Consider the following 24,032-nt stretch of genomic DNA (forward strand, 5'->3'; position numbering starts at 1 on the left):
ACGCTCACATAAATGACAAAAATACGATGGGATAAGGAAGATGACCGACGGCTGCAAACTGATAGATCGCGGCTATGCGACGGGCGGGCGCAGTGGACACCAGAGCGGAGAGCGAACGGTGTAGGATGGTGAATAATAAAACGAAGACTGTTGATGGCACAGGTAGTTGGATTCGTTGTAACTGATGGGTGGAAGAAGACGAATCAATTGTCGGCCAGCATCAAGGCTGGATTGACACTGACAAGCCTGCGGCGGTGATGGGAGAAAAAAGGCACCTGTAGCGTCACTCCGGAGGGCGGTGGAGAGCCCGAGCAAGTAAGATAGCGCGAACAGCTAGAGACGAACAAGGGAACACGAGGAATAATGCAGAGTTAGCAGAATGCAAAGTGACTCGCGTCCGGGAGTGCTTGCGGATGAACAGCAAAAGGCTGCAGCAACTTGGAAGGCAAGTTTTCTTTCCTGTTGAAGAGATCTTGGCGCCGACAATCATTGAGGCCAAAGAGAAAAGTCCATCCTGATTGGCTGACTGGCTGAGTCACGTTCTTAGCACGCGCGGGCCTCGACATCGTCCCAAAACGGAAATCTGGAGATGAGGATTAATGGAGGTTCATTCTCTCAATGATAATAGTCTGTGTTATTCATTTGTTACTATTTCATCATACATGTACGCAGAAATGGAATTCACTGCAAATATACATGATCCCCAGTGAGCTGTTCAAAATTCTCAAGGATACTTTGCCAATCGTCCGGCCTATCGCGGGAGAACTGCTGCAAACTCTTGAGCGCGGCCAAATCTGCTTCCATGTGATTCTTCTTGGTTGTACCGTTCAAAATAGTGGTATTTCCAAGGCCCAGAACGAGGCCATACAAAGCTGTAGCTGTTGAGACCCCTGCGTCCCTTGCAAGTGACGACACCGGCTTGGATTGGACCAGCTCTGGATTTGCTGTCAACGTCCAAAAGCTTTGGTACACAATCTCATGCTCTCGGCAGTAAGCACGGAGGGGAACATCGAATTGGGTTCCGCCGTAGAACCGGTTTTGTACAACGGCAGGCTTTATCTTGGCCAACGACATGACCTCTCTCAGGATAGGGAGCGTGGTGTTCGAAATGCCCAGATTGCGGATGCGATGGGGAACATATGTCTCCAACGTCGACCACGCCTCCATCGTCTGAGCCATGGTGGGTAACGGAGAATGAAGTACAAAAGTGTCAATGTACGTCTCATCAGCGCTTTCAGGCGCAGCGGCCGGGCGAAGATTGTAAAGAGATGACTTCACAGAAGCATGGACTTGGTCCGCCACACTATCCTTGGGATTATACGGCAAATCATCGGGGTTTTGCCCCTGGACAGATGTGAATTTTGTTTGAACCTGACGGCCACTTAGCATTCCGATCAGAAAAGGCTATTCAAAGTGTCACCCGACATACGTATAGATCCTCTCGGCGAACGGCCCCATCACCGATGGCTCTGCGTATACCTTCACCGACCAGATCTTCCCGGTAATGTTTAGGCTGGCCTGCCGTATCTACCGCGCGAAATCCAGATCCGATTGCTTGGTGCACCAAGTCCGTTGTTCGATCCTTCTTCCATGCTGTGCCATAGAGGAAGCTCGGGATAAACGTGGGGTTCGCATTCTGGGCTGCGCGTAAAGAATAGCCTTCCCATGACATCCTAGCAAGTGCAGCGCGAGCCATAGTTTATTACTGGTTTTGAAAGATTCAGGTTAAATGTTCTGGTTGAAATAGCGCACAAAAGAGACAAGTGGTTGGAGTTGGTCGATGTGACGTGTGAGGAGCCTCAGGCCATCAGGTCAACTAGGTACGGACAATCCCGGCCCAATCATCTCCACTTGAGCTCCTGGTTTCATCATTCAACTTCCAAGTTGACTCTTCAGTACCATACGACAAACATTTTACTGATCAGATAAGGCACAATCTCTGCTGCAATAGTCTGTTCAATTTGGAATCGGAGATTTTTTCTGCTGTGGTAGGGGACGCGAGCGCGGATTGCTCCATGCCCATAAAATGCGGAACTATACTGGCTTTCCTAAACACCGAACGCCTGAGGTCATTGATAACGGCGTCTATTAGTATATTGGTTCGAAAAAAAAAAAAGTCATTCAGATCCTCTCCAGTTATATGCAACATAACCAAATGAGACATACTCTATCTGAGAATTCGTCCACGGCCCCTGGTTCGGAAAACGCCATGCAGTTCAACTAGAAACAGCCATGGATACAATGATATCGTCTCAAGAAAACTTGGACAAATTATTGTCATTCCCAGACGAAGCTGAGCAACCACCGAGATCCCGTCCCAAGGCACCGTGCCCATGAAAGCTTTCGGATGCTAGGGTTCCGGAACCTTGTCAGACCGACAATGGCCTTCAGGCCCCCCAAGTTTATATAGCGTTGGCTGCTTCAGGTTTCTTTCCCAAGGATACTCCACGCCGCACGCCTGGGACCGAAACCTCGTGGAATCAAGATGTTTAAATACACATCATCTACAAACTTAGTGGTGATGTGTAATCTTGACTGTTCTCCGTGGATATCTACTCTCGGCGCCGTCACTCACAGGCCTAGAGTTTGGGCCCCAATCTTAGAGACGCGCAATGACTATGCAATGGAGGGCCAGCGAAATCCATAAAGGAGGCCAGGCCCGGAACCTGCCGGCCGTTGGGAAAGGCCTCTCTTCCAGCAGCATCAGGTCTGATGTTACCAGAGCTTTCAGAGACTATCAGCATGCGTGCACAGCAACTTTTCGTTCTCTTCGGCCTCGTTCTCGTGGGCAATGTATCTCTCGCAGATATAGACAATAGTGATGTCCCCGAACCATGCAATTCGGTCTGCCAGTCCGTTGTAAGCGCCTCCGAGCGCTGTGACAACGAAACCAGCGACGATAGTGCCGAAATGCGATGCATGTGCGACATGGACCAGGCAAGCACACGAATTCCTCAGTGTGAGGCATGTATTGCGCAGTACAGGGCAGATAACCCCAGTGGTGACGATGATGATAATGATCCTCACGATAATGGTAAGTAGAATCCCTTCATCTCTTCCCTCAAGTATATGCTACTGACTTATCATCAACAGACGCATACGACATGGTTACTGCATGCGGCTTTGGAACTACATCCTACACTCCCTCTTCTTCGTCTTCTTCTTTTGCTTCTTCGTCTTCTTCTTTTGCTTCTTCGTCTACTTCTTCTTCTCCTGCACTCCTTTTCCGCCGCTGTGGTCGTGACTGTTCGAACGGGAAGCCCGGGTACTACAGCAGCCAGGGTCCATATTACTATCCACCGTATTATCCTCCCTATCCTCCTTACTACCCTCCTTATTATCCTAACCCGACCTTGTCGACGGCCGTCTCGGTGTCAGTTTCAGTTTCAGTGTCTGCCTCACCTAACTGCAACTCTACCCCTGCTGCTGCTGGCGAAGGCGAAGGCGGCGGTGGTCCCGGTGTTGCTCCAGTTCCAGTTCCGGCTCCATCTCCATCGGTGTCAGTTTCCTTGTCGCCATCTCCATCTGTGTCTCCATCTCTATCCCCCTCGCTATCCCCCTCTCCGTCTCTATCGGTATCCCCATCTCCATCCGCTTCTCCGTCTCTGTTCCCATCTGCATCTGCGTCTCCATCACTGTCTGTTTCTCCCTCTGTTTCTCCTTCGCTATCCGCCTCTCCTTCTCTGTCTGTATCTCCATCTCTCTCTATATCGCCATCTGCATCTCCATCCCCATCTGTGTCTGTTTCTGTATCTGTGTCTGTATCCGTGTCTCCATCGGTATCCCTGTCCCCATCTCCATCAGAATCCGTCTCGGTCTCAGTCTCTCCAACCTCCGAGCCCTCTCCCCCAGGTGGCGCAGGCGGCGCAGGTGGCGAGACATCACCACCTAGTGAACCGTCTCCTCCCAGTGAGCCATCTCCGTCGGTGTCGTCTGTTTTGGTGACGGTGACTCCTTCGCCTGTTGCTTGATTCGCAATCGCTTCGCCTTTGTCGTCCGGTCTCCCGTTTAAGGATACAATTTCTTGATCGTGGAGCATTCTCCCGCCTTAGGATGGGCTGGATAGATGGGAAAGGTCTCAACAGTCATGCTGCAATAACGACAGCAACAATGAAACAAAAATGTGTGTAACAACCCTCTTGTTTACTCGCTAACCAATCACGATCACATATCGTTTGAAAAAAAGATGTGCCATTACCTGTAGTATTGTGTGTGAGTCTGTACTTAACTCCAGTTTATGCTACTTTGTATTTTACTTTGCGCAGGCTTGAGTATGGAAAACTGAACGGCCTCCTCTATGCTTATGTATTTCATCGTGCGCGCTGTAAAATAAATGAAATAAACTAAAATAAGTATCGCTCAAATTAATTCATTCGCAGAATAGATGCGTTCAGGCGTTTCAGTTATTTTGGTTGCGGCATTTTGTAAAGTGTTTTAGTAGAAGGCGGGCTTTTGTTTTTATATATAGTTTAGGAGGCCGCGTGCTGCCACGTTGTACCCAACCAATGACACTCGTTAAGCTTCTCATAATTGAGTTGACACCGCCACGGACGAATTAACATATATATACTATTTTTGGTAATGGCTTCTACCCTTGGCTTCATTAAAATATGTTCCCGGCCAACTTTTATCTGTTTATTTTTGTTGTCGAGTGCTCATCTTAAGGTCGGAGATTGGGTACTCGGACGGTGTGGCGTAGGTGCAGATTGCATTGCATTAGGCGCAGATCCATCTGCAAGTGAGGAGACAGGTGGGTAAGAGGATAGGTCAGCTCTTTTATGCGACCAGACACCAGAGAGTGGACGCCTCATGTTTGTTACTTCATAACATTACGGAGTTTGTCTGTTTTCCTGGGATGTTCACTCTTCGGAAGTGGCCGGGCTGGGTTGTCACCAAGACAGCGAGGATCATAACTACTTCAACTGTTCGAATTTCGAAAGAACTTCCATGCGGAGCTTCCTATTGGCAACTGCCGAACATCTTATCAAATTTGTCATAGCGATTCCCGGAATCCACATCCACTTTGAGCTGCAGCGGTTGTCTGTTTGAAAGTACAGGTCACCCAGCAATCGGACTGGGCGAATTGATTTCGAGGATAATTTCTCCTAGTCGTCCCACTTCCCAGCATGGCAAGTAGACAGCCGATAGCTTTAGCCTTTGGCTACCCCTTTTCCGGACGTTGGAGACTTGGAGAAGTAATCCGGTGGGAGTTTCTGTGATTCGTGAAGAACACTTTCTCTGCCCGAGATCTTCAAGGCACTAAGTCCCAGAAACCACGCGGATGGAATGGCCCGGGCATTCCGGTCCATCCTACCTAACCTAATTACGGGTCCTGGACTCCTCATAAGGGGCTATAAGTATAACCCCCGAAGATTGCCACGCCCACGCTTCTGGCGCAGCAGCGCAGGTGACATATGCCAACAGCGCCGCAACTGTGGGAGCACTGCAGCCGACAAGCGCCAGTCCATGCTTCGGATTCACATTGCGACTTCATTCACCGTCAATCTCAAGAGTCTCGAGAGCTGGGACTTGGCTGATCCGCCTAGCGACAATAGTCGGATTCCGAGGGCCCCATCCAGCGGGCTCTGACTGTTCTGGTGACAGTCTAGCGGGTTCTAGCTCGAGCGTTAGTAGTGAACGGCGCGGGTCGCAACGGACAGTGCCAGTAAACCACCTCCGTATTGATTGATCACTAACGAAGTAGGAAAGAGGGCATGCTGCGGGGACTGATAATAATGAGCTCATTTTCAACGCATTGATGGCGAGTGCCTGTAGGAAGTATTATTGGCCGGAATGGGTGTTCAGCTCTGTGGAAATTCTTGATAGAAAAGGGGTTGCCAATTAGGTGAAGTCAAAGGAGGCCCGTTGGAGCATGGGGCATCATTTCAGCACAAAGCGATTCCAGGCAGTGTCTCAAATAGATGGCAGATCATCACAACGAGAAGGAACAGTACCTCAGTAAGGGTCCACCGAGACAGCAAATCTCCGTTTGTCGTGCTGCAGCAGTAGCTGTCTCCGTTGGGTGACTGCCGACTGGCAGACTGCGGATACGGACGTAAGGAGGGCTCGGCCATTTTTTACTAAGGGGGAGTCTCATTTCCGGAGAGGCAGCAGAGATACCGTTTCCTGTGCCATTCCAGGTGAAGCCAAAATAACGAAGCATGCAGTGACTCGGGCCTCAGCGAACCAGTTCTTTGTGACCAACAAGGACCGGCAGTGGAAAATAAGCTATTCGGGAAAACGGGGTTCAAGGAGAATGCGAGCATGGAGCTCGTGTGGGTATGAGCTCCTTGTCCAGGGAGAAGAAGTCAATCTGGAACATCATACCCACCCAAGGCGGATCCCGATAATCAGCGCTTGGAATCCGAAGAATTCAGTCCAAGTCGACGAGTGATGGAACCTCCCGAAGGCCCGATCCGGACAGCAGGAGAACCAGGAGGAGCGCCAGCAGTGGCAGGAGGCAGGGGATTGGGAGGCGACGGGAGGCTCCAGTCTGGCATCGTCAAGAAGGATTGGAGTGGCAAAGCTGCCCCTGAAGCAAAAGAGCACCGCCCCATCGGTTGTCCCACGCAAAAGGAAGTTACCAAAATAACCCCGGAGGGGAAACGATATGCTAATCAAACAACGGACCTAAAAACAAGGCTGATGACGCGGTGCGAGTATTGAATTCAATGATGCCATCGGGCTCCTTGACGGCGGGAAGACAACTGGGAGCAAGATGCCGGAAATGTGCAGCAGGGAACAATATAGCAAGCAGCGAGAGCAGGGGAATAACAGCCATCAACTTATCAAGTCACAATCAACATGACACTGGGCAATAGGGTCGGTGGATGCCCTCATGTCGAGGTCATTTCCCAGCTGGGAGATCCAAAAATACCAGGAAGAATAGGGGGGCAAGGGGGAGAGAAGCCCCAATACTACTGAGCAACTTCGGCGGTTCTAGGCAGAAAATAGAAAATAGAAAAGCCATCCATCCACGCAGACAAGTGACGCTCGTGCCAAAGTACCTCACGCGGCCTGAGTATATGTAGAGCCGTGCTGCTCATTCCATCAATGCTGCTGCTGCTGTGAAACTCTCCGCCTGTTCATATTGGATCTCACGTATCTGCAGCTTCTCCTTGATAATCACATTCTTTCTTGACACGACAAGCCCCTTGTTTCTTTGACTCGACGGCATACCTCGCCGCTGCAGACGACTTGCGACGCAAGCTGCAGGCAAGCCCCAAGAGCGCTCGAGGACTGCGCGCGAGACAGAGATACTTCGATCTCCACCAGCCCACAAACCAAAACCAAACAGAAAAAGAGACTAGCGAGTGACTGGATAACCTCGATCGTTCCCCGTCCGGCCCCTTTTATTCGTCTGTCCTGGATCTTCGCTCTTGCACGGGGCCAGCTCGCGATTAAGATAATCTGGGCTGAGCGCAATAATCGCACATCATTCGTCTCTGTCCCTGTTTCAGTCGCAGGCTCCGAGTCGCCGCAGAAGTCTCAATTTCTCAACCCGTCAAACGACGTATCCAGCTGCACTGGCTATTACGAGCGGGTTTTGCGGGTGAGAACCTTCGACTCCGGAGTAAGCGGTCTCCCGTCCGGGATTTTCTCTCTGTCAGTGTCAGTCCCAGAAGGTAATTTCTTCTCCCCTCATCTTCATCTTCATCCTCATCTCCCTCCCTCATCTCCCTTCGTCTTCCTCTCTGCCCTCCCGCACCCTCTTCCTCCCCCCCAACGTCCCGGTCACTCCAGGCTGCGGCGATTGTCTTTTCTTTTTCTTCCTTTCTCGTTTACTTCGCTACGGACCTCCTTTTTTCGCTTTCCTAATTTATTTTGTTATTTTTTTTTTTTCGTTGATCCATTGTTTTTTTTTTTTCTGATGCCGACGACTCACTCAGGCCATTGAGCAGACGCCCAGTCACGAGACAGTCCTAGTAATTCGGCCGCTGAGTTTGATCCGGCTCCTTGATCAACCTCGCGTCTTCATCCTCGTTCCTCGCTGCCTGGTTGTTGTGCACTGTTCAATCAGAGGCTTCATCTAACGCCCCTCCCCCGGGCCGATTCGAGACAAGCCCCGACCACCCATCGTCCCCCTTCCTAGCTCGAAAATCTCCGCTGGATTTCTTCCGTGCTCGCCCAAACGTGGCTTACAACAACCCGTACTTAGCGGCGACTCGTTCAGATTATCCTCCGCCGGTCTCGATCGCTCCTATGACTGAGTAGTCCGTTTCGCTCTCAATCCGACTCTTACTCAACGGGACTGTTGTGGTGGGTTCAGCGCCACATTCTTCGGTTTGGCTGCTTGTTGGGAATTTTCCATTTTCTGCCACCATGAGTTATCAGCAAACACAGGACATGTATCACGACAACTCTTCGCGTTCTCCTGGCTCGCAGCGCCATCAGCAGCCTCTTCATCGCCAGCCTTCGCGACAGTTTGACGCCTATGGTCCAATGCCCGTTAACCTTTACGACGACCCTATGGCCCGCTACGATCGTAATCTCGACCGGTTGAACCCGTCGCTACATAATCCTTCCTATGCCTACGACCTCCCTGGCTCTCAGACATGGAATCCTAATGGTTTTGCCAATGCTCAGGCCCTTGGAGGTATACGCTCGGCTTCGGCAAGCCTGAAGACTGCCTCTCGCAGTACCCGAGCTGGTCTTCCAACTGTACGTGATATGAGTTGAGCAGGATATATGCCGGCGCTACTGAAGTAGGCATTGCTGACTTTCATAACTAGACATGGCTAGATCAACAACCCGGCATCCCGAGTCCTTTCTCCAACATTGGATCGGGCCCCCTACAAGGCGGCTCGATGCGCGATCCTACAGGACCCTCGGATGTTGACGACGAATTGATCCCTACTGCTATCGTGATCAAGAACATACCCTTCGCTGTTAAGAAAGAGCAGCTAGTTCAACTGATGACTGAGTTGAACCTGCCCCTGCCGTATGCATTCAACTATCATTTCGATAATGGCGTGTTCCGTGGACTTGCGTTTGCCAATTTCACTTCTGCGGAAGAAACAGCGACCGTCATCGAAGTCCTGAACCATTTCGAACTGCAAGGCAGGAAGTTGAGGGTTGAATACAAGAAGATGCTTCCTCTGCAAGAGCGCGAACGCATTGAGCGCGAGAAGCGTGAACGTCGCGGCCAACTTGAAGAACAGCACAGGCCCATGGCAGCTTCCCAACTGCAAACTCAGAGCTCCATGTCGTCTCTCACATCACACATTCCGGCTACGTCTCCTTCTCCTGTCTCCCAGCGTGGCCAGAAGCTGGGTGAGTAGAATGGCAACCCCGTTTCCGTTTGATATACTTCCTAAAACAATTACTAACGCGATCTTGCTCCAGATGTTGATTTGAATGATACTCAAACCCTTTCGTACTACTCGCAACTTCTGCTCTTCAAGGAAGATACCGGCCGCGACTCCGTGATCTTCCCGTCCAACCTTACACCCGTGCAGCGCCGTACTGTCCATACCCTGGCGCACAACATGGGCCTGGGCCACGCGTCTCGCGGGACTGGTGATCAACGCCAGGTACAAGTGTTCAAGGTTGCTCCAGGCACGAATGTGAGCCCCCCTTTGTCTGCCATTCCTGCCGCTGTCCAGCCCTCGGACTCAGCCCGCCGCGGGCTCAACCGCGCTGCCACTATTGATTTCAGCGAGTCTCGTAATGAGGCGCCTGCTCACTTCAATACCCTTCGTGGCCAACCCTCTGCCGGGTTTTTGGGAGTTCTAGACTCCCCTGCCAGCTTTGGTAATACACAGAACCTACGCGCCGCAAAGTCATTCGCAGACTTGCGTTCTTACACGCCCTCCCCTGTTCCTTCTTCAGCTAGCTTCCCGGCTGCACTACAATCCAACGGCACACGCCTTCAGCAATACGATGGTGCAACGAGCGTCACGTCAAACACCCCCACCTTGACGCCTGCTCCATCTGGATCCTCTCTTGGTATGCAGCGGGATGATGGTCTTCTGGTCAACAGCTTGAGCAGTCTATCTTTGGGTACTGGAATTGGAGGACCTAACTCGAGCCCGAGGAGATTGAGGGGTATGTTCTCTTGGGAGCAGCCGGAAAGCCAACCCTCCAGCGCTGGTCCCATTGGTAGTAACCGCACCATCGGAGTCGGATTTGACGGTCAGTCACAGGAGCGCATGCCTATTAGGCAGCCGAGAGGCCCCATGCCCGAAAAAGGGCCAGGTTTCCGACGACAAAACGGACACCAGCCGCGTGGCAGCGACGAATTGCGCACCAACTCCGGCGTGGAAATTATTGTGGAGTAAACGCTTAATGGGAGATGAAGACAACGAAAATTGTTAGATTGCTTTACCGAAAGACGCATACGACCTTTTATATCACGAGGCCTGATCCGTTTGTGCGATGATCGGCTTACGATTCGATGAGGGATGATGAGACGACAATGCAACTAAAGAGAACCACAAAAAGAAAGTATTTCTCTGATCCAGCCCAGTTTAGAAGTTATTTTGGGGCAGCCCTCCAGGCGCACCGTTTACGCGGACCCGTTTATGTTTCTCCCTTTTCGCCGAAAAAAATGAAATCATGCAAGTTGAAGCCATGACATTTTGCGACGCGGGCGCCTTGCATGTGGATGCGCCTTTACATTACCCCTCTCCCCTATTATCTATTTTATCCTTTTTCCATATTTCTATTTCGAAGTTGTGTCTGCCGGAATGAAAGCAAAAATCAGAAATATAACTCTCAAGAAGACTACGAAGAACGACCCAAAAAGAATACCAATATCAATATGTCTTTGTTATTAACCAACCATGACAAGAGAGATGACCAGCATTTGCATTACTTTTTGGATCTTTTTGTATATGGGCCAACTTGCATCGTTTAATGCTTTTATTCTTTTATTTCTACTTTATTCCTTCTTCGTTTATCTATTCTCTGTTTCTCCTGTCTCCATTTGATGTATGTCTATTTATTTATGGAACTTGAATCTTCAGTCGGGTTTTGAAAGAGCCGTCTCCCTTCGCCTCTGGAAGCGACGAAAGCACTGCCAATGCTAACCTCGCATCCTTCTCGTGTTTCTCCGTGTCCACGCGGAATCAAATCCACTACGAGTACGGAGTCATTCTCCAAATATCCACACAAAAACTCAGCACTCGTAATCGATTGTGGATCCTGTTCTTCCATATATCCGTCTCTCGAGCGCTTTACCTTCCCGTAGATATGTACCAAGGCAACAAGTAGTACCAACCTAGGGAATACCGAGAGACTTAGATACCAAGCCAGGTAACTTGGCCTAGCTACCTACTTTGTCCGGGGTATCGAGTTAGTTACCCAATCTGCATGACATCAGCCCCTCGTGATAGTTTAATCGTGAGGTATGCTGCGTTACTCCCTAGTTTCAGGTCAGTACTACGTAATTGGCTCGATTTGAACGCGTTACTACGATGCATCTTGCTACGTACTGCTAATAGCAGAATCTACGTACCTTTCTTACTATGCCTCCTTACCCCCCAGTGTCTAAAAGCTATACATCACAGTAGAAGATCTATGACCAAGGCGTAATCAATCTACTTTCCCACCTACGATTAGATATACTTTCTATTTCGATTATGCTAGAAGCGTAATTTGGTATTGTTTATTATATTATGATTCTGTCACTGGTACTCTCTCGCTTTTAAATAATTGTCTTCCATACGTGTATATCTAGGCTTGGGGGCTGGCACAGCTATGTGCAAGCCTATTGTATACTCTTGGGTGGACATTTGAATTAACGCAAACCAAAGTCAAAATAAACTGCGCACAGTGCATAGTTCAAAGTTACGGGGATTCCGAGTGTTTATTTTTCCTTGGTTATTTGGTTGGTTGCCTCTGGAATGCTGCGTGATCGAAATATATTCCCGGAGTTAATTTAGCTTAGTTAGGCTTGGAGCTACAGCTACTTCGTACATGATCTTTGAACTCGAGAGTTCCGTTTCTTTTTGCTTTCCAGAAATAGTCGCATCGCAACGCACTGAACACCGATAATTGGAAGAATGAGAAAAATTAAAAAGAGAAGAAATAAAAGAGACAAATGAAACGGACAACCAGTTCCCACTACCGAGAATACCCCTTTTCCCATTACAGCGCCCTAGATAACTCGAGATAAACGATCAACGGAGCAGACATACAAGAGGAGATAGTGAAACAAGTAATAATAGCAAGACCAGTTCGAATAGACAGAACTGCATGTCGAACCGCAGTGTGGCGAGGGAGGAAGTGCGAGCGCGGGAGCGATTCGCTCCCGAAATAAGTGTAGTCTGCAAAGCTCGGGTTCAGTCACGATCACTGCACGAGGGGTCTTTCCATTCAATCATCATTAAACGCCGTATTTGTTGGGTATCCGCGGGATTTATGCGTCTGACTTCTTCTTCTTCTGTTCCACTTTGAGCAGCAGGGCTCGGTTGATACGCGGCAGAACGCCACCAAAGGCGATGGTGGCACGAATTAGGGTGTCGAGTTCTTCGTCCCCTCGGATGGCAAGCTGGAGGTGACGGGGCGTGATACGCTTGACCTTGAGATCCTTGGCAGCGTTTCCAGCAAGTTCCAGGACTTCTGCGGTCAGGTATTCAAGGACAGCAGTGACGTAGACAGCGGCTAAACGCATGGATGTCAGCGGAGCTTGAGATAATAGATTGAACAAAGCCTAGATAGCCTCACCTTTCGCGCCAACACGCATCTTGTTTTGCGTGTTGTTCTTAAGGAAACGCTTGACACGACCGCATGGGAACTGCAAAGCAAGTTAGAAATAGGTTCGAACAAAACTGCGTAAATAGAGCGCCGGGAAAAAGCGATAAATCTATAATAGGACATGGCGAGCAGTAAATCAAGAGCTACCCAGGCTCCCAGCCTTCAGCTTTCTAGAAAAGAAAAGAGGGAGGGGCAAACAAATGGGCGGGTTCAGGAGCTTTGGGTTGTCGCGCGTTCGAGTGGTCGCGATAGGGCGAACAGCTATTGAACAATTGAAAGATAGATAAAATAAGCAAAGCACTAACCTGCAGACCAGCCTTCGCGCTGTGGGACTTTTGGGCCTTCCCCGCAGAGTCTTTGGAGCCTGCCTTTCCACCGATAGACTTTCCCTTTCCACCAGGCATTTTGAAAAAGCGTCGAGATTCTGGGTCGCAAACGATTAAGTTTCGCGTTGATGAAGATTCTGAGTCGATGGAGTGTGATGGTGGGCGTTGAATGAATTCGACACACCGACGGCACGCGCGTTGTTGATGGATGAAGGAGTCAGAAATGTCAGAGCCATCCTGGTCGCTAAGACGGCATCGAGCCTCGAAACCCGCTAGTCCTAATTAGGAAATCAACTCAACATCCAAAGTCCAACCTTGGCGATGACTCGAGATGTGGCACCAGCGCACTAGAATAGCAAAGGAAAGACAGTCAATAAATACATACCAGGTAGATATATAGTTAGGAAACACTTCAATTACTTGAAACAAGTGTAACCTAGACTAGAAAAAGCTCATAGGTAGATAGGTACTGCCCTTCAGCGCCCGCTTCTAGGCTGGCAGTCCCTGGCTAGCGACCAGCATTTTGAGCCTGCCATATCGGAGTAACATAAAAAACTTTCAAAATGAGGCTCCGGGGATAAAGCACTTCGTATATAAGTGTCCATAAGAATGGCAACTGTGAAGTGGACGTCTCTGGAAAGCTCAAAATCAGATTACAGAAGTTGTAGGAGCTTCAGTGAGTCGACAAGTGTGCTCGGTGGGTTACCTAAGCTGGGCTGGTGACCTGTTCTTGCCTGAGGTCTCAATATCTTATCGCCTTATCTCTGCAATGGAGGGATTTTGTTCTGGAAGGGTCTGAGACACGTGATTTCTGCGCGTTAGGACAGCTGTCCGACTTCCCGATGGCGACAGCTTGGGGTAAGTTTCTGCTCGTGTGTCCTTTGGCTTCAAGACTCCCCTTTTCAAGCCCATCGAACGGCAGCAACCCGTCCCTATTTTTTGGTTGCCTTTTCATCACCACCGCAAAAATGGTGTCCCCTCAAGTGTATGCCAACCCTGCGCACTCTTGTTTATTGACGATGGACGACTTCGCAACATTCTGAAACCATGCCGTCCATCTCCACACTGGGTTATTAAGGTTGTACTGACTGTTCATGTGTTTACAGTACAAATTTGGCGATCATCGTCGTGATGATGCAGGTGTCCAAGAAGGTTCCCTTTGACGACCCGGATGTTCTACTTCTTGTCCGTGGCCTTTACGTCTTGTCCAACGTGATCATCCTGAGCCTGTATCTTTACACGCAAGCTCAAATCACCAAGAAAAATGGTTGGTACTCCGCATCACCTGCGTCTCCGCATCTGCTTTCAGAACGTGAGACCCCGGGCCTATAGTTGGCTAACTTCTCCTGCCTAAGACCTTACGACATTGAAGTACGTCGAGCCCGCTCCTCTCGGAAGCGGCGAGGAGCCCCGCCCTGTCACGACCACCAACATGGACTACGACAAGGGTCAGTTCCGTCAGCTCATCAAGAGCCAGTTCATGGGCGTTGGTATGATGGCTGTGATGCACTTGTATTTCAACTACACCAACCCCCTTTTGATCCAGTCAATCATCCCTCTCAAGGGTGCGTTTGAATCGAACCTGGTGAAGATTCATGTCTTTGGAAAGCCCGCCACCGGCGATCTCCAGCGGCCCTTCAAGGCTGGAAACAGTTTCCTCAGCCAGGGTCAGCCCAAGACCGACAAGGCTTCTCTCGAGAACGCCGAGAAGAACTGGAGGGGCGGTGTCAAGGAGGAGTAAATTTATATATGGTAGCTGGACACAGAGCGGTGTCAAGAGCATATTCTTTCTTCTGTATTATACATAAGATGCCGATGTGGTGTCGGTAGCTCTATGTTGGATTTGCTTTTCTGGTTGAAATGATAGCTTGGAAGAGTAGACGATTATATCTAATAGTCTTTCAATATCTTTAGATATACTGAATATTTTGATACCTGTTTATGAGAAATTGGATTATGTTCGTACGTGAGCGACGCTGGAAAAAAATCGCGACATTGCATTCCAAATGAGTATACATAGACTATGTACTTAGTTCAGTTGACCTAGCCCTAGGTGTTTGGGTATGTTTAGAGTGTCGTCTTATTAATCATTTGATGACTCTGCAGGGCGATGTCGCACAATGTACGCTGAACGTTAAGCGCAGTTGGATGGAGAATCCAGATGGGCATTATACCCGGAACCTTAAATGCAGCCATTGTATGATTGCCTAGGCTTTTCATCAGTTCACTTCGAGTGCAAGCCACAACAGAGTTGCATGCGTGCAAAAAGTTTTGTGCCATAAAGATGTGAATCGGGTATTGAATGATTACTTTAGTACTTCACAATGGCTGAGCTGTATTGTAGCTGCCCAGCTGCCGCATGTGCACCATTTGAGGTACTGCTTTTTGCGTCAACTTCATTGGGTATTTGAATATACTTCCGCCACGGAGGGCACTCAGAGTCAGGGCAGAGTTCACAGCCCCAAAACGAACCCCCAATCTTGGAAAGCCTGTCTAGATCACGGTTGATCGTCGACGTCGCGCCTGGAGCTTTCAGGCAAGGAACATCCTCATTCGTTGACCGATCTAATTCTGGAGCGCCTGAAAGCGTTGCCAGGTGGAATCTGAGCCTAAAATCCTCCATCTCCAGAGTCTCCACCGCTGTAAAACTGTGACTGAGCTCGTGAGCTTGCACGGTGACCGGTGACTGTTTCTGGTCTGCGGAGAGACGAACGGACGCACCAAGAGCGCCTGAATAAGCGCAAGGATGTTTGGCGGCTCAGAAGAGGGGCAGTGGGAACAAGGAAGATCATTATCCCGCAGCCGGGCCTCCTCCCCCTGCCCCAAAGCGGAAAGGTCGGGTTGCCCCTCGATTTCAAGAGGATTCCATTGCATCATCGGAGCACTCGCAGCTTCACCCGACAGTAAGCGAACACGACGGGAAAGTGAAACTAGGGACGGAGAGTCTTCGCCGAATCTTTGCGCATAACCTAGGTAGAAGAGCCCATTTGATTCCGATCTGCTGGGAAAACATTCACGAGAGGGTACCTCGCAAGGAGCGAGTACCCGGTTAGATAGATATGTAGCACGCCGATTGGCCCATCCGGCAGCTGTAGCAGTCCCAGATATCGTGCCTCTCCTGCTTTGCCCGGTGTATGAAACCGGAAAGGCTGCTCAGGAGCTGGCCAACGGCGCAGACCGGGAACACAGCTGACAATCGACCCATTCGATGCGTTGCCCGTCGCATTTGGGAGGCCCCTGGTAGCTTTGCCCCGTCTGTCCGCCCGGTGTGAGTCGGTGGATGTGACAAGGTCGTTGCGTCAGTCCAACACTTGTTGCCCATATTTTCCTCCTCCTCCCCGCCGTTGCTCTTCTCTCTTCTTCTTTCTCCCTTTCCTTTCAACCATCCCTCTATCCTCACATCAACCAAGTATACCTCAATCCCCAATAAGTATGTGCTTCGCATTCCCTCCATTGCGGTTCCCATTACCAACCCTATCGACCCATATCCCTGAGCTTTTCTTATCGGAGCTTTACTAACAGCTACCCCGCTCTCAACAGACATCCAAACAATGGCTCCCAAGGTACGACATCCAGGCAGATGGGAATTAAGAAAAGGCTCAATTCTTACTATTGTATTTAGGTTGGAATCAACGGCTTCGGTCGTATCGGTCGTATTGTGAGTTCTACTCTGTCCACCCTTTAGTTTTTGTCGAAATCTAACATTGCTCCCAGGTTTTCCGTAACGCGTGAGTAATATTCTCATTGTGGTCCAACTGGATTCTGTGGGGAACAGATTTTAAACTAACATATTTTACAGCGTCGAGGCTGACAGCGTCGATGTCGTTGCCGTCAACGACCCCTTCATTGAGACCCACTACGCTGTATGTAGTCTCTTTTTGCTGTTGAGGAGAATGCGACATAGCTAACCATCGATCTGCGATGTAGGCCTACATGCTCAAGTATGACAGCCAGCACGGTCAGTTCAAGGGCACCATCGAGACCTACGACCAGGGCCTCGTTGTCAACGGCAAGAAGATCCGCTTCTTCACCGAGCGTGACCCTGCCAGCATCCCCTGGGGCCAGGCCGGTGCCGACTACATTGTCGAGTCCACCGGTGTCTTCACCACCCAGGAGAAGGCCGGCGCCCACTTGAAGGGCGGCGCCAAGAAGGTCGTCATCTCTGCTCCCTCTGCTGATGCCCCCATGTTCGTCATGGGCGTCAACAACGAGACGTACAAGAAGGACGTCCAGATCCTCTCCAACGCTTCTTGCACCACCAACTGCCTTGCTCCTCTCGCCAAGGTTATCAACGACAACTTCGGTATCATTGAGGGTCTGATGACCACCGTCCACTCCTACACTGCCACCCAGAAGGTCGTCGATGGCCCCTCCGCCAAGGACTGGCGTGGTGGCCGTACGGCCGCTACCAACATCATTCCCAGCTCCACTGGTGCCGCCAAGGCTGTCGGCAAGGTTATCCCTTCGCTCAACGGCAAGCTCACTGGAATGGCCATGCGTGTTCCCACCTCCAACGTCTCTGTTGTCGACCTGACTGTCCGCACCGAGAAGGGCGTCACCTACGACCAGATCAAGGATGCCATCAAGAAGGCCTCCGACAACGAGCTCAAGGGTATGTGGTTACGCCTCAACTGTCCCATCTATATCCGCTAACTTGTCGTCATCTAGGCATCCTTGGCTACACCGAGGATGACATTGTCTCCACTGACCTGAACGGTGACACCCGCTCTTCCATCTTCGATGCTAAGGCTGGCATTGCTCTCAACTCCAACTTCATTAAGCTCGTTTCCTGGTACGACAACGAGTGGGGTTACTCCCGCCGTGTTGTTGACCTCATCTGTAAGTTCCCGGTATACTGATTTAGAGCCTTTTGTGCTCTTGCTGACTCGCATTTTAGCCTACATTGCCAAGGTCGATGGCCAATAGGAATCAGGACGGAAACCAGAGGCCAGGAGTTCCCTCTGAATGGGACTCGTTGGTCCATACAATAGCCCGTGCCTCAGCAGGATTGGGCAGGCCATGTGTCCGTGACTCAATGTTCCGAGATTGCAGCGCTGTCTAAGAATCTTTGGAGGATATAGGCATAAAATCCTATGATAACGTACTATTTAATGACAAATACACGATCAGAATTCAATGGAATATTTCTCCTCATAGTTTTAATACATGTATTTTGTATCATAACTACCGTTTTTGCGGGCGACAGCGAGATCTCAAGTAAGACAACCACGGCGCCAAACCACCATTACTGCTTGATGAGAGCGAATTTTAGCATTGGAATATGTTCTTCGCATCATACAATGGTCGCTGGATGATCTGATGCTTCATTATCTGGGACCAGAAGGAGTCACGTGAATGGCGCTTTTGGCAGCTTCCGACCTAAACTCCGTCCTAGAGCTCCATCAACCAAACTCCCACGCCAGAGCACCCTCCCTTGGTGCACGCGTTGCGACTAGTTGGGACGTGGAATTTCCTTCTATGAACTGTAGGCCTGAGCGCCAATATATCGCGGCCTACTAGCCCTCGTTTCTGACTCGCGTTGCGCCGTGTGCAATGGTTTTGGATTCAACTTCTTATTTGCGGACATTTGGGTTTCACTGCTAGAGCTATCTAGTTCCTCACCATCTCCTCGTTGTTCTACTTTACCTCGCACTACTACTACCGTTTTATGCTTTCCATATTTATCTAAGTTCGTACCTAGTACTGTGCTAAAGTTGTTAAGCGCTTCCTCCGCTCCCTCTTTGTATCCTCAATAGACTTTTGTTTGTGTCATTGCCCCCCTCCCCTGTCCCGGTTGTCAAGATTGTGGATATCACTGCGCTTCTACTGTTGAGTCGGTCATGAGGTGCTAGCGCAACTCGTTTTTTGCAGTGACAGGGAGACACAGGGTCCTTCTGACTCCAACTAGTGATGATGGCAGAGGACGAGGACACTGTCATGGGAGAGGCGGGTTTCCATGCTGCCAACCCCGACTTTTCAAGCCGCTCGACAAGCGACGGTACGGGCCAGCCGAGATCTCATGGCCATCTCAATGGGGGATCTGATCCATATTTGGCACCGCCGCTGTTAAGCCAGCCGATGCAAATGCCAGTGATTCAAACGGGTAACTCTCAGCCTTTGAAGACTACGATAAGGGGCAAACAGAGTGAATCACCGCCAAAGAGTGTCTTGCAGTCGACTGCTCCTGCAGATGCCTCAAATACCGACATTGAAAAGCAGGATAGTCTCGTGGAAGAGGATTCAGACTGGTCTGATGAAGAAGTACAAGTGCAACATGGACTACCGCTGTCGTCATTACCCTCAGGGCTCTGCTATGATGTCCAGATGCGCTACCATTGTGAAGTTAGACCAACATCAGATGTCCATCCAGAAGATCCGAGAAGAATCTACTACATCTTCAAAGAGCTCTGCCGTGCAGGGCTTGTTGACGATGCAGAGTCAACCAGACCTCTTGTCGCGCGGCCATTGAAGCGGATTAGTGCCCGTAATGCCACGGAAGAGGAAATATCTTCCGTTCACACTGCAGCGCATTATGCATTTGTAGAGAGCACCAAAGGTATGTCCTTTACATGATGTTGAGTAAGCTGGAAGTCTCTAATATGTCCTACAGATATGTCTGATGAAGAATTAATCGCACTGGAGCATACCCGTGACTCAATCTATTTCAATAAGCTTACTTTTGCGGCTTCCCTGTTATCCGTCGGAGGTGCTATCGAAACATGTCTGGCTGTCGCTACTCGCAAAGTGAAGAATGCGATAGCTGTTATTCGACCACCTGGTCACCATGCTGAGCATGATAAGACCATGGGATTCTGCTTATTCAATAACGTCTCAGTTGCGGCGCGCGTCTGCCAGAAACAACTTGGTGATAGCTGCAGGAAGATTTTAATTCTTGACTGGTATGTAATACCCACTGGGTTCGGGCAGTGGAGAAAGCTAACTTTCACAGGGATGTCCATCATGGTAATGGATACTGCTTAAATCGAAGATAAATTACATCACCGCTTATACTTGACAGGAAACGGAATCCAGAAAGCCTTTTATGACGACCCCAATATTCTATACATTTCACTCCACGTCTACCAAGATGGAAAATTTTATCCAGGAGAGAAAGAAGGTGACTGGGATTATTGCGGTGCAGGTGCAGGCGTAGGAAGGTCGGACACACGCTCTTCAGCCCTATCTTTGAACCACTTACTGATGACCTTTTCAGAAATGTCAACATACCCTGGCCCAGTCAAGGGATGGGCGATGGGGACTACATGTATGCGTTCCAGCAGGTGGTCATGCCAATTGCGCAAGAGTTCAACCCTGATTTGGTAATAAGTATGAAACCTCCCACATCTCACTGCAGAGAGTCGGATACTAAATACCTATAGTTGCATCCGGCTTCGATGCTGCCGTGGGTGACGAGCTTGGTGGATGTTTTGTGACACCGGCATGTTATGCTCACATGACGCACATGTTAATGACACTAGCACATGGAAAAGTTGCTGTTTGCTTGGAGGTTTGTATATTTTAAGAGCTTAGAGCTTGGACCTTAATGACTAACCCGTGGATTCCAGGGAGGCTACAACTTTAGGTCGATTTCGAAGTCTGCCCTTGCTGTCACGAAAACGCTTATGGGAGATCCACCTGACCGATTACACTCAACCTCGCCTTCAGAAATGGCGATCTCTACTGTAAGACGAGTGATTATGATTCAGTCCAGTTACTGGCATTGCATGTACCCGAAAGGACCCCAAGGCGAAGGACTCTGGACCGATAGACTTCACGGTACGCCTTCATCACGAGAAGCAACTGAAGAGGAACATGAACGCTGATTAAATTACAGATGTCATTCGAGCCTACCAAGCCAAGCAACTATATGATAACTGCAAGCTCACTTCTCTCTATATCTACCGAACTGCCATATCTCGTTCATTTGAGAACCAAGTATTGGCGAGGTAAGCACGCGAATTCGGCTAACTGGCAATTAGCTAACACACTGAAGTCCGAATTACAACCAGTCTGTTCCACTTTTAGTTATTTTCCATGACCCGTGAGTGTTCCATTCAACTGTGAATGATTTCCATATTTAACACTGAGTAGGCCTGAGATCATGGGACTGCCGCACCCTGTCACTAATAGATTGGAGGCGCACAACTGCTGGCTTGTAAGTGCACAGTCCGTCCTCCTGCAATGGCTGCGCTGACCAGGACAAGGCTGATGTCATGAAGGATTATGTCCAATGGGCTGTTGGCAAGGGTTACGGTGTAATTGATGTGAACATCCCAAAACATGTCACGACCGAGCCAGTGAGTAGACTTAAGATTCAGCGTAGCGCTTTCACTAACAGAGTCAACTAGGCACCAAATAGGTTCGAGGATGAAGATGAGAACCGACCGACAGCAACTGAAGAGCTAGCTGGTTATTTGTGGGACAATTACATCGAGTAAGCTTTGGAGATTGTTCGCATTGTTTATCGCAAGACTAACATCGCATCCTAGACCTAATGAAGCTACGGAAATATTCCTGATTGGAATTGGGAATGCATTTTACGGAGTTGCCAATCTCTTAATCAACAGAGGTGGGGAACCGCCGTAAGGAGGCCGGCCACAGCAAAGCTAACTCATAGACAGAAACCCTTTACCAGCGAGTGAACGGAGTGATTTCATTTGTGGCCCGGGATCCAGTCCGCGCAGTTGCCTCGCATACCCAGGTTTGGTTGTCAAGATGGTACAAGGATGTAAGTTGTCACACTTTCCTTCCATTCGTGACCTCTGGAGCTCTTGCTGATTCTGGAAGAACTCGCTCGTATATGTCTCACATGCCCATGGGCTGTGGAAGAATCCGAAGAAGCCATCTAAGCGATATGGAAATCTGCTTGAATCACCCAAGGCAGCACTCAGTGAGATGCTTGTTCATCACAAAGACGAGGTTTTCCAATGGGTTGAAAACCGAGTTGAGCCGCCTGAGAGTGACGAGACGGAGGAGGAGCAACCTTCGAACCGGTCTCCTGCAAAGGCCACTCCGAGGGCAGCCTAATCATGCATCGATCTCACCTATTCCAGGGTTTATCAGCGCCACAGTATTACCTTGTATCATTTTCAGTCTCGGGGTGGTTTGGTATAATTGGTCGATGGACTTGTTTCTTGTTTTGAACTTTGCAACAAGGCGTGGCTTGACATGGCTTTGAATGGCTTGAATGATCAGCGCGTAGTGAAACATAGCGAAAGAGCTTCTTTCCGTACCCATGAACAGCATCTGGTTCAGATATCCTAATTTACAATTTCTTCCCCATGGCTTGGCTGCCCAAACCCCGAAATCCGAAAGCTCCACATGATTGGTGTCTTTACTCTTTATTCATGCTAAATGCGTCTCCCCCGTTCGCGGGGATGGTGGATAGTCCCCGCATGGTCCGTCCTCATTTAGTCCCGGTTTCCCATCGACTCTTCTCTTCAGGTCGGTCAGTCAGATGATGGCTGAGACACAGAGCGAGACTAAGGCGAGCCAGTCTGTGAAGTCCATGGTAGTCATCGAATACGAGGTCTTCCTGCAGAACCACGGTCAAGTTTCCCCAGAAATCCTGTCCGTTCCATTCAACACCATACTGAGACATCTGCAAAGCCACTATTCGCCAACTCCACTGGCGCAAAAAAGAAATCCAGCGTGATTGGACTCGTTTGCGGCCTCCAAATTCCGAAGGACTGTCTGACTTGTCTCTCACCATATTTGTACCTCTGGATACTTTGACCTAGGATGTAACTGTCTCACTCAGCCCCGCTGGATGCCTCTTTTCCTCCTGCTTCTCCTCGTATATTCTACGACATGGCCAATCCTCTGATGTCGCTTGGAGCACAGGCAACTTCTCACTACGTCAAGGTGCCTTGAACACGGCGTCCCCAGCCCTACTGGAGAGGGATTTCACGGATGCGATGCGGTCATCAGTGATCCTCGAACAGGCGGTCTCAAGTTGGACTGTGAGAACCGGTGGAAGACAGCAGGGACTCAACGATAGGATTGCTTACACCAAGAAGGAACTATGATGCGCGGCGAAAACTATTTAAGCATGGCCTTCTCTCTCGGACAAGCCATATAAGTTCTGTCTTCAACACCATCAAATCCCTAACTACTCCTCTCCACTAAGGATAACCACTTTCAATACCTTCAAAATGCACCTCACCAACCTCGCTGCCCTCTCTATTGCGGCCCTGGCCTCTGTTGCCAGTGCCGTCGGCAACGCCAAGGTCCACAACAACTGCAAGGCTCCTATGTACCTCTGGTCCGTCGGCGGCTCCGTCAGCGACGTCCACAAGATCAACCCTGGCGAGACCTTCAGCGAGCAGTTCTATCGGGACCCTGCCTCAGGCGGCATCTCACTCAAGATCACCCGCACCGCCAACGGCCTCTACGACGGCAGCCCCCAGCTCAACTTCGCCTACACCCTCGACCCCAATCAGCTGTGGTACGATCTGTCGACTGTCTTTGGAACTGCCTTCCAGGGCAAGGTGCTTACCGTTACCTCTTCCAACGAGGCATGCCCGACTATCTGCTGGCCTGATGGGTCCCAGCCTGCGGGTAGCCAGGTCAAGACCTGTGATACGGCCTCGGATGAGACCCTTACCCTTTGTGCTGATCAGTGCCCCTAGGCTTCTGTTGGGTAATTGTTCGATGCACGGCTGAAATGTTTCTTTTCGAGCATAATTCCTGTGCGCTGCTTGGTGGTTGACGGGTTATCTTTTTCGTTGATTGCTGGGGTAATATAATGGAAGTATATAGATGAGCCAATGCTTAATGTATATGCATCTATGCCTTGCGTTTTCCCATCCCTCCTTTAAAATACCCTGTTTAATACAAAATCTCGTAACAGCTTGCCAGCTTGGGAGGAAAACGTACACTGACCTTGGGTGAGTCAACCTTACGCTCGGGCTCGCGCTCAGGCCCGCAATGGGGGATAGCGCCCGTTCGTGGCTTCGCGGCTGCAGATGCTCGGCTGAGGCTGTTGTTATATGACCTTAATATTGC

The 24,032-nt window shown here is 49.8% G+C and overlaps 9 protein-coding genes across 9 annotated transcripts; 6 read left to right on the forward strand and 3 right to left on the reverse strand.

The window, feature by feature from the left end:
* Positions 1 to 530: 530 nt before the first annotated feature.
* ASPSYDRAFT_47861 (putative aldo-keto reductase (AKR)) lies at positions 531 to 1,736 on the reverse strand. Its single transcript, XM_040847521.1, has 2 exons — positions 1,430 to 1,736; positions 531 to 1,371 (listed from the first exon to the last, which is right to left on the reverse strand). Exons 1-2 carry the CDS (start codon positions 1,694 to 1,696, stop codon positions 682 to 684), a joined length of 957 nt encoding a protein of 318 aa, XP_040700387.1. The 5' UTR covers positions 1,697 to 1,736; the 3' UTR covers positions 531 to 681.
* Positions 1,737 to 2,742: 1,006 nt separating this feature from the next.
* ASPSYDRAFT_91840 (putative GPI anchored protein) lies at positions 2,743 to 3,244 on the forward strand (the record flags this gene model as incomplete). The annotated part of the gene is made up of 2 exons (XM_040852558.1): positions 2,743 to 3,038; positions 3,094 to 3,244. The coding sequence occupies 2 exons, from the start codon at positions 2,743 to 2,745 to the stop codon at positions 3,242 to 3,244; spliced, it is 447 nt and encodes a 148-aa protein (XP_040700388.1).
* Positions 2,954 to 4,132, reverse strand: ASPSYDRAFT_47864 (uncharacterized protein; the record flags this gene model as incomplete). Its single annotated transcript, XM_040847522.1, has 2 exons — positions 3,094 to 4,132; positions 2,954 to 3,034 (listed from the first exon to the last, which is right to left on the reverse strand). A coding segment is annotated over exon 1 (697 nt), but the record flags the coding sequence as incomplete, so codon positions are not given.
* A 4,190-nt stretch (positions 4,133 to 8,322) lies between these two features.
* Positions 8,323 to 10,280, forward strand: ASPSYDRAFT_156729 (putative R3H domain protein; the record flags this gene model as incomplete). The annotated part of the gene is made up of 3 exons (XM_040842584.1): positions 8,323 to 8,661; positions 8,733 to 9,273; positions 9,346 to 10,280. 3 exons carry the CDS (start codon positions 8,323 to 8,325, stop codon positions 10,278 to 10,280), a joined length of 1,815 nt encoding a protein of 604 aa, XP_040700390.1.
* Positions 10,281 to 12,192: 1,912 nt separating this feature from the next.
* htz1 (histone H2AZ) lies at positions 12,193 to 13,422 on the reverse strand. Its single transcript, XM_040839980.1, has 5 exons — positions 13,411 to 13,422; positions 13,005 to 13,303; positions 12,670 to 12,739; positions 12,375 to 12,606; positions 12,193 to 12,310 (listed from the first exon to the last, which is right to left on the reverse strand). The coding sequence occupies exons 2-5, from the start codon at positions 13,101 to 13,103 to the stop codon at positions 12,295 to 12,297; spliced, it is 417 nt and encodes a 138-aa protein (XP_040700391.1). The 5' UTR covers positions 13,104 to 13,303; positions 13,411 to 13,422; the 3' UTR covers positions 12,193 to 12,294.
* A 465-nt stretch (positions 13,423 to 13,887) lies between these two features.
* Positions 13,888 to 15,143, forward strand: ASPSYDRAFT_47868 (PHO88 family protein). Its single transcript, XM_040847523.1, has 3 exons — positions 13,888 to 14,010; positions 14,132 to 14,292; positions 14,381 to 15,143. Exons 1-3 carry the CDS (start codon positions 13,994 to 13,996, stop codon positions 14,764 to 14,766), a joined length of 564 nt encoding a protein of 187 aa, XP_040700392.1. The 5' UTR covers positions 13,888 to 13,993; the 3' UTR covers positions 14,767 to 15,143.
* Positions 15,144 to 16,416: 1,273 nt separating this feature from the next.
* gpdA (glyceraldehyde 3-phosphate dehydrogenase GpdA) lies at positions 16,417 to 17,986 on the forward strand. Its single transcript, XM_040847525.1, has 8 exons — positions 16,417 to 16,455; positions 16,566 to 16,588; positions 16,648 to 16,683; positions 16,740 to 16,753; positions 16,825 to 16,888; positions 16,953 to 17,637; positions 17,694 to 17,864; positions 17,923 to 17,986. Exons 2-8 carry the CDS (start codon positions 16,577 to 16,579, stop codon positions 17,949 to 17,951), a joined length of 1,011 nt encoding a protein of 336 aa, XP_040700393.1. The 5' UTR covers positions 16,417 to 16,455; positions 16,566 to 16,576; the 3' UTR covers positions 17,952 to 17,986.
* Positions 17,987 to 18,436: 450 nt separating this feature from the next.
* hdaA (histone deacetylase hdaA) lies at positions 18,437 to 22,346 on the forward strand. Its single transcript, XM_040840680.1, has 15 exons — positions 18,437 to 19,581; positions 19,636 to 19,924; positions 19,975 to 19,988; positions 20,044 to 20,182; positions 20,239 to 20,351; positions 20,405 to 20,532; positions 20,591 to 20,801; positions 20,860 to 20,971; positions 21,019 to 21,066; positions 21,117 to 21,180; positions 21,230 to 21,322; positions 21,374 to 21,459; positions 21,515 to 21,594; positions 21,647 to 21,753; positions 21,813 to 22,346. Exons 1-15 carry the CDS (start codon positions 18,936 to 18,938, stop codon positions 22,050 to 22,052), a joined length of 2,370 nt encoding a protein of 789 aa, XP_040700394.1. The 5' UTR covers positions 18,437 to 18,935; the 3' UTR covers positions 22,053 to 22,346.
* A 620-nt stretch (positions 22,347 to 22,966) lies between these two features.
* ASPSYDRAFT_47878 (putative BYS1 domain protein) lies at positions 22,967 to 23,856 on the forward strand. Its single transcript, XM_040847526.1, has one exon. The coding sequence runs from the start codon at positions 23,180 to 23,182 to the stop codon at positions 23,654 to 23,656; it is 477 nt and encodes a 158-aa protein (XP_040700395.1). The 5' UTR covers positions 22,967 to 23,179; the 3' UTR covers positions 23,657 to 23,856.
* Positions 23,857 to 24,032: the final 176 nt, after the last annotated feature.

This window comes from Aspergillus sydowii, assembly GCF_001890705.1.
Source record: "Aspergillus sydowii CBS 593.65 unplaced genomic scaffold ASPSYscaffold_9, whole genome shotgun sequence".
NCBI classification, from domain to species: Eukaryota; Fungi; Ascomycota; class Eurotiomycetes; order Eurotiales; family Aspergillaceae; genus Aspergillus; species Aspergillus sydowii.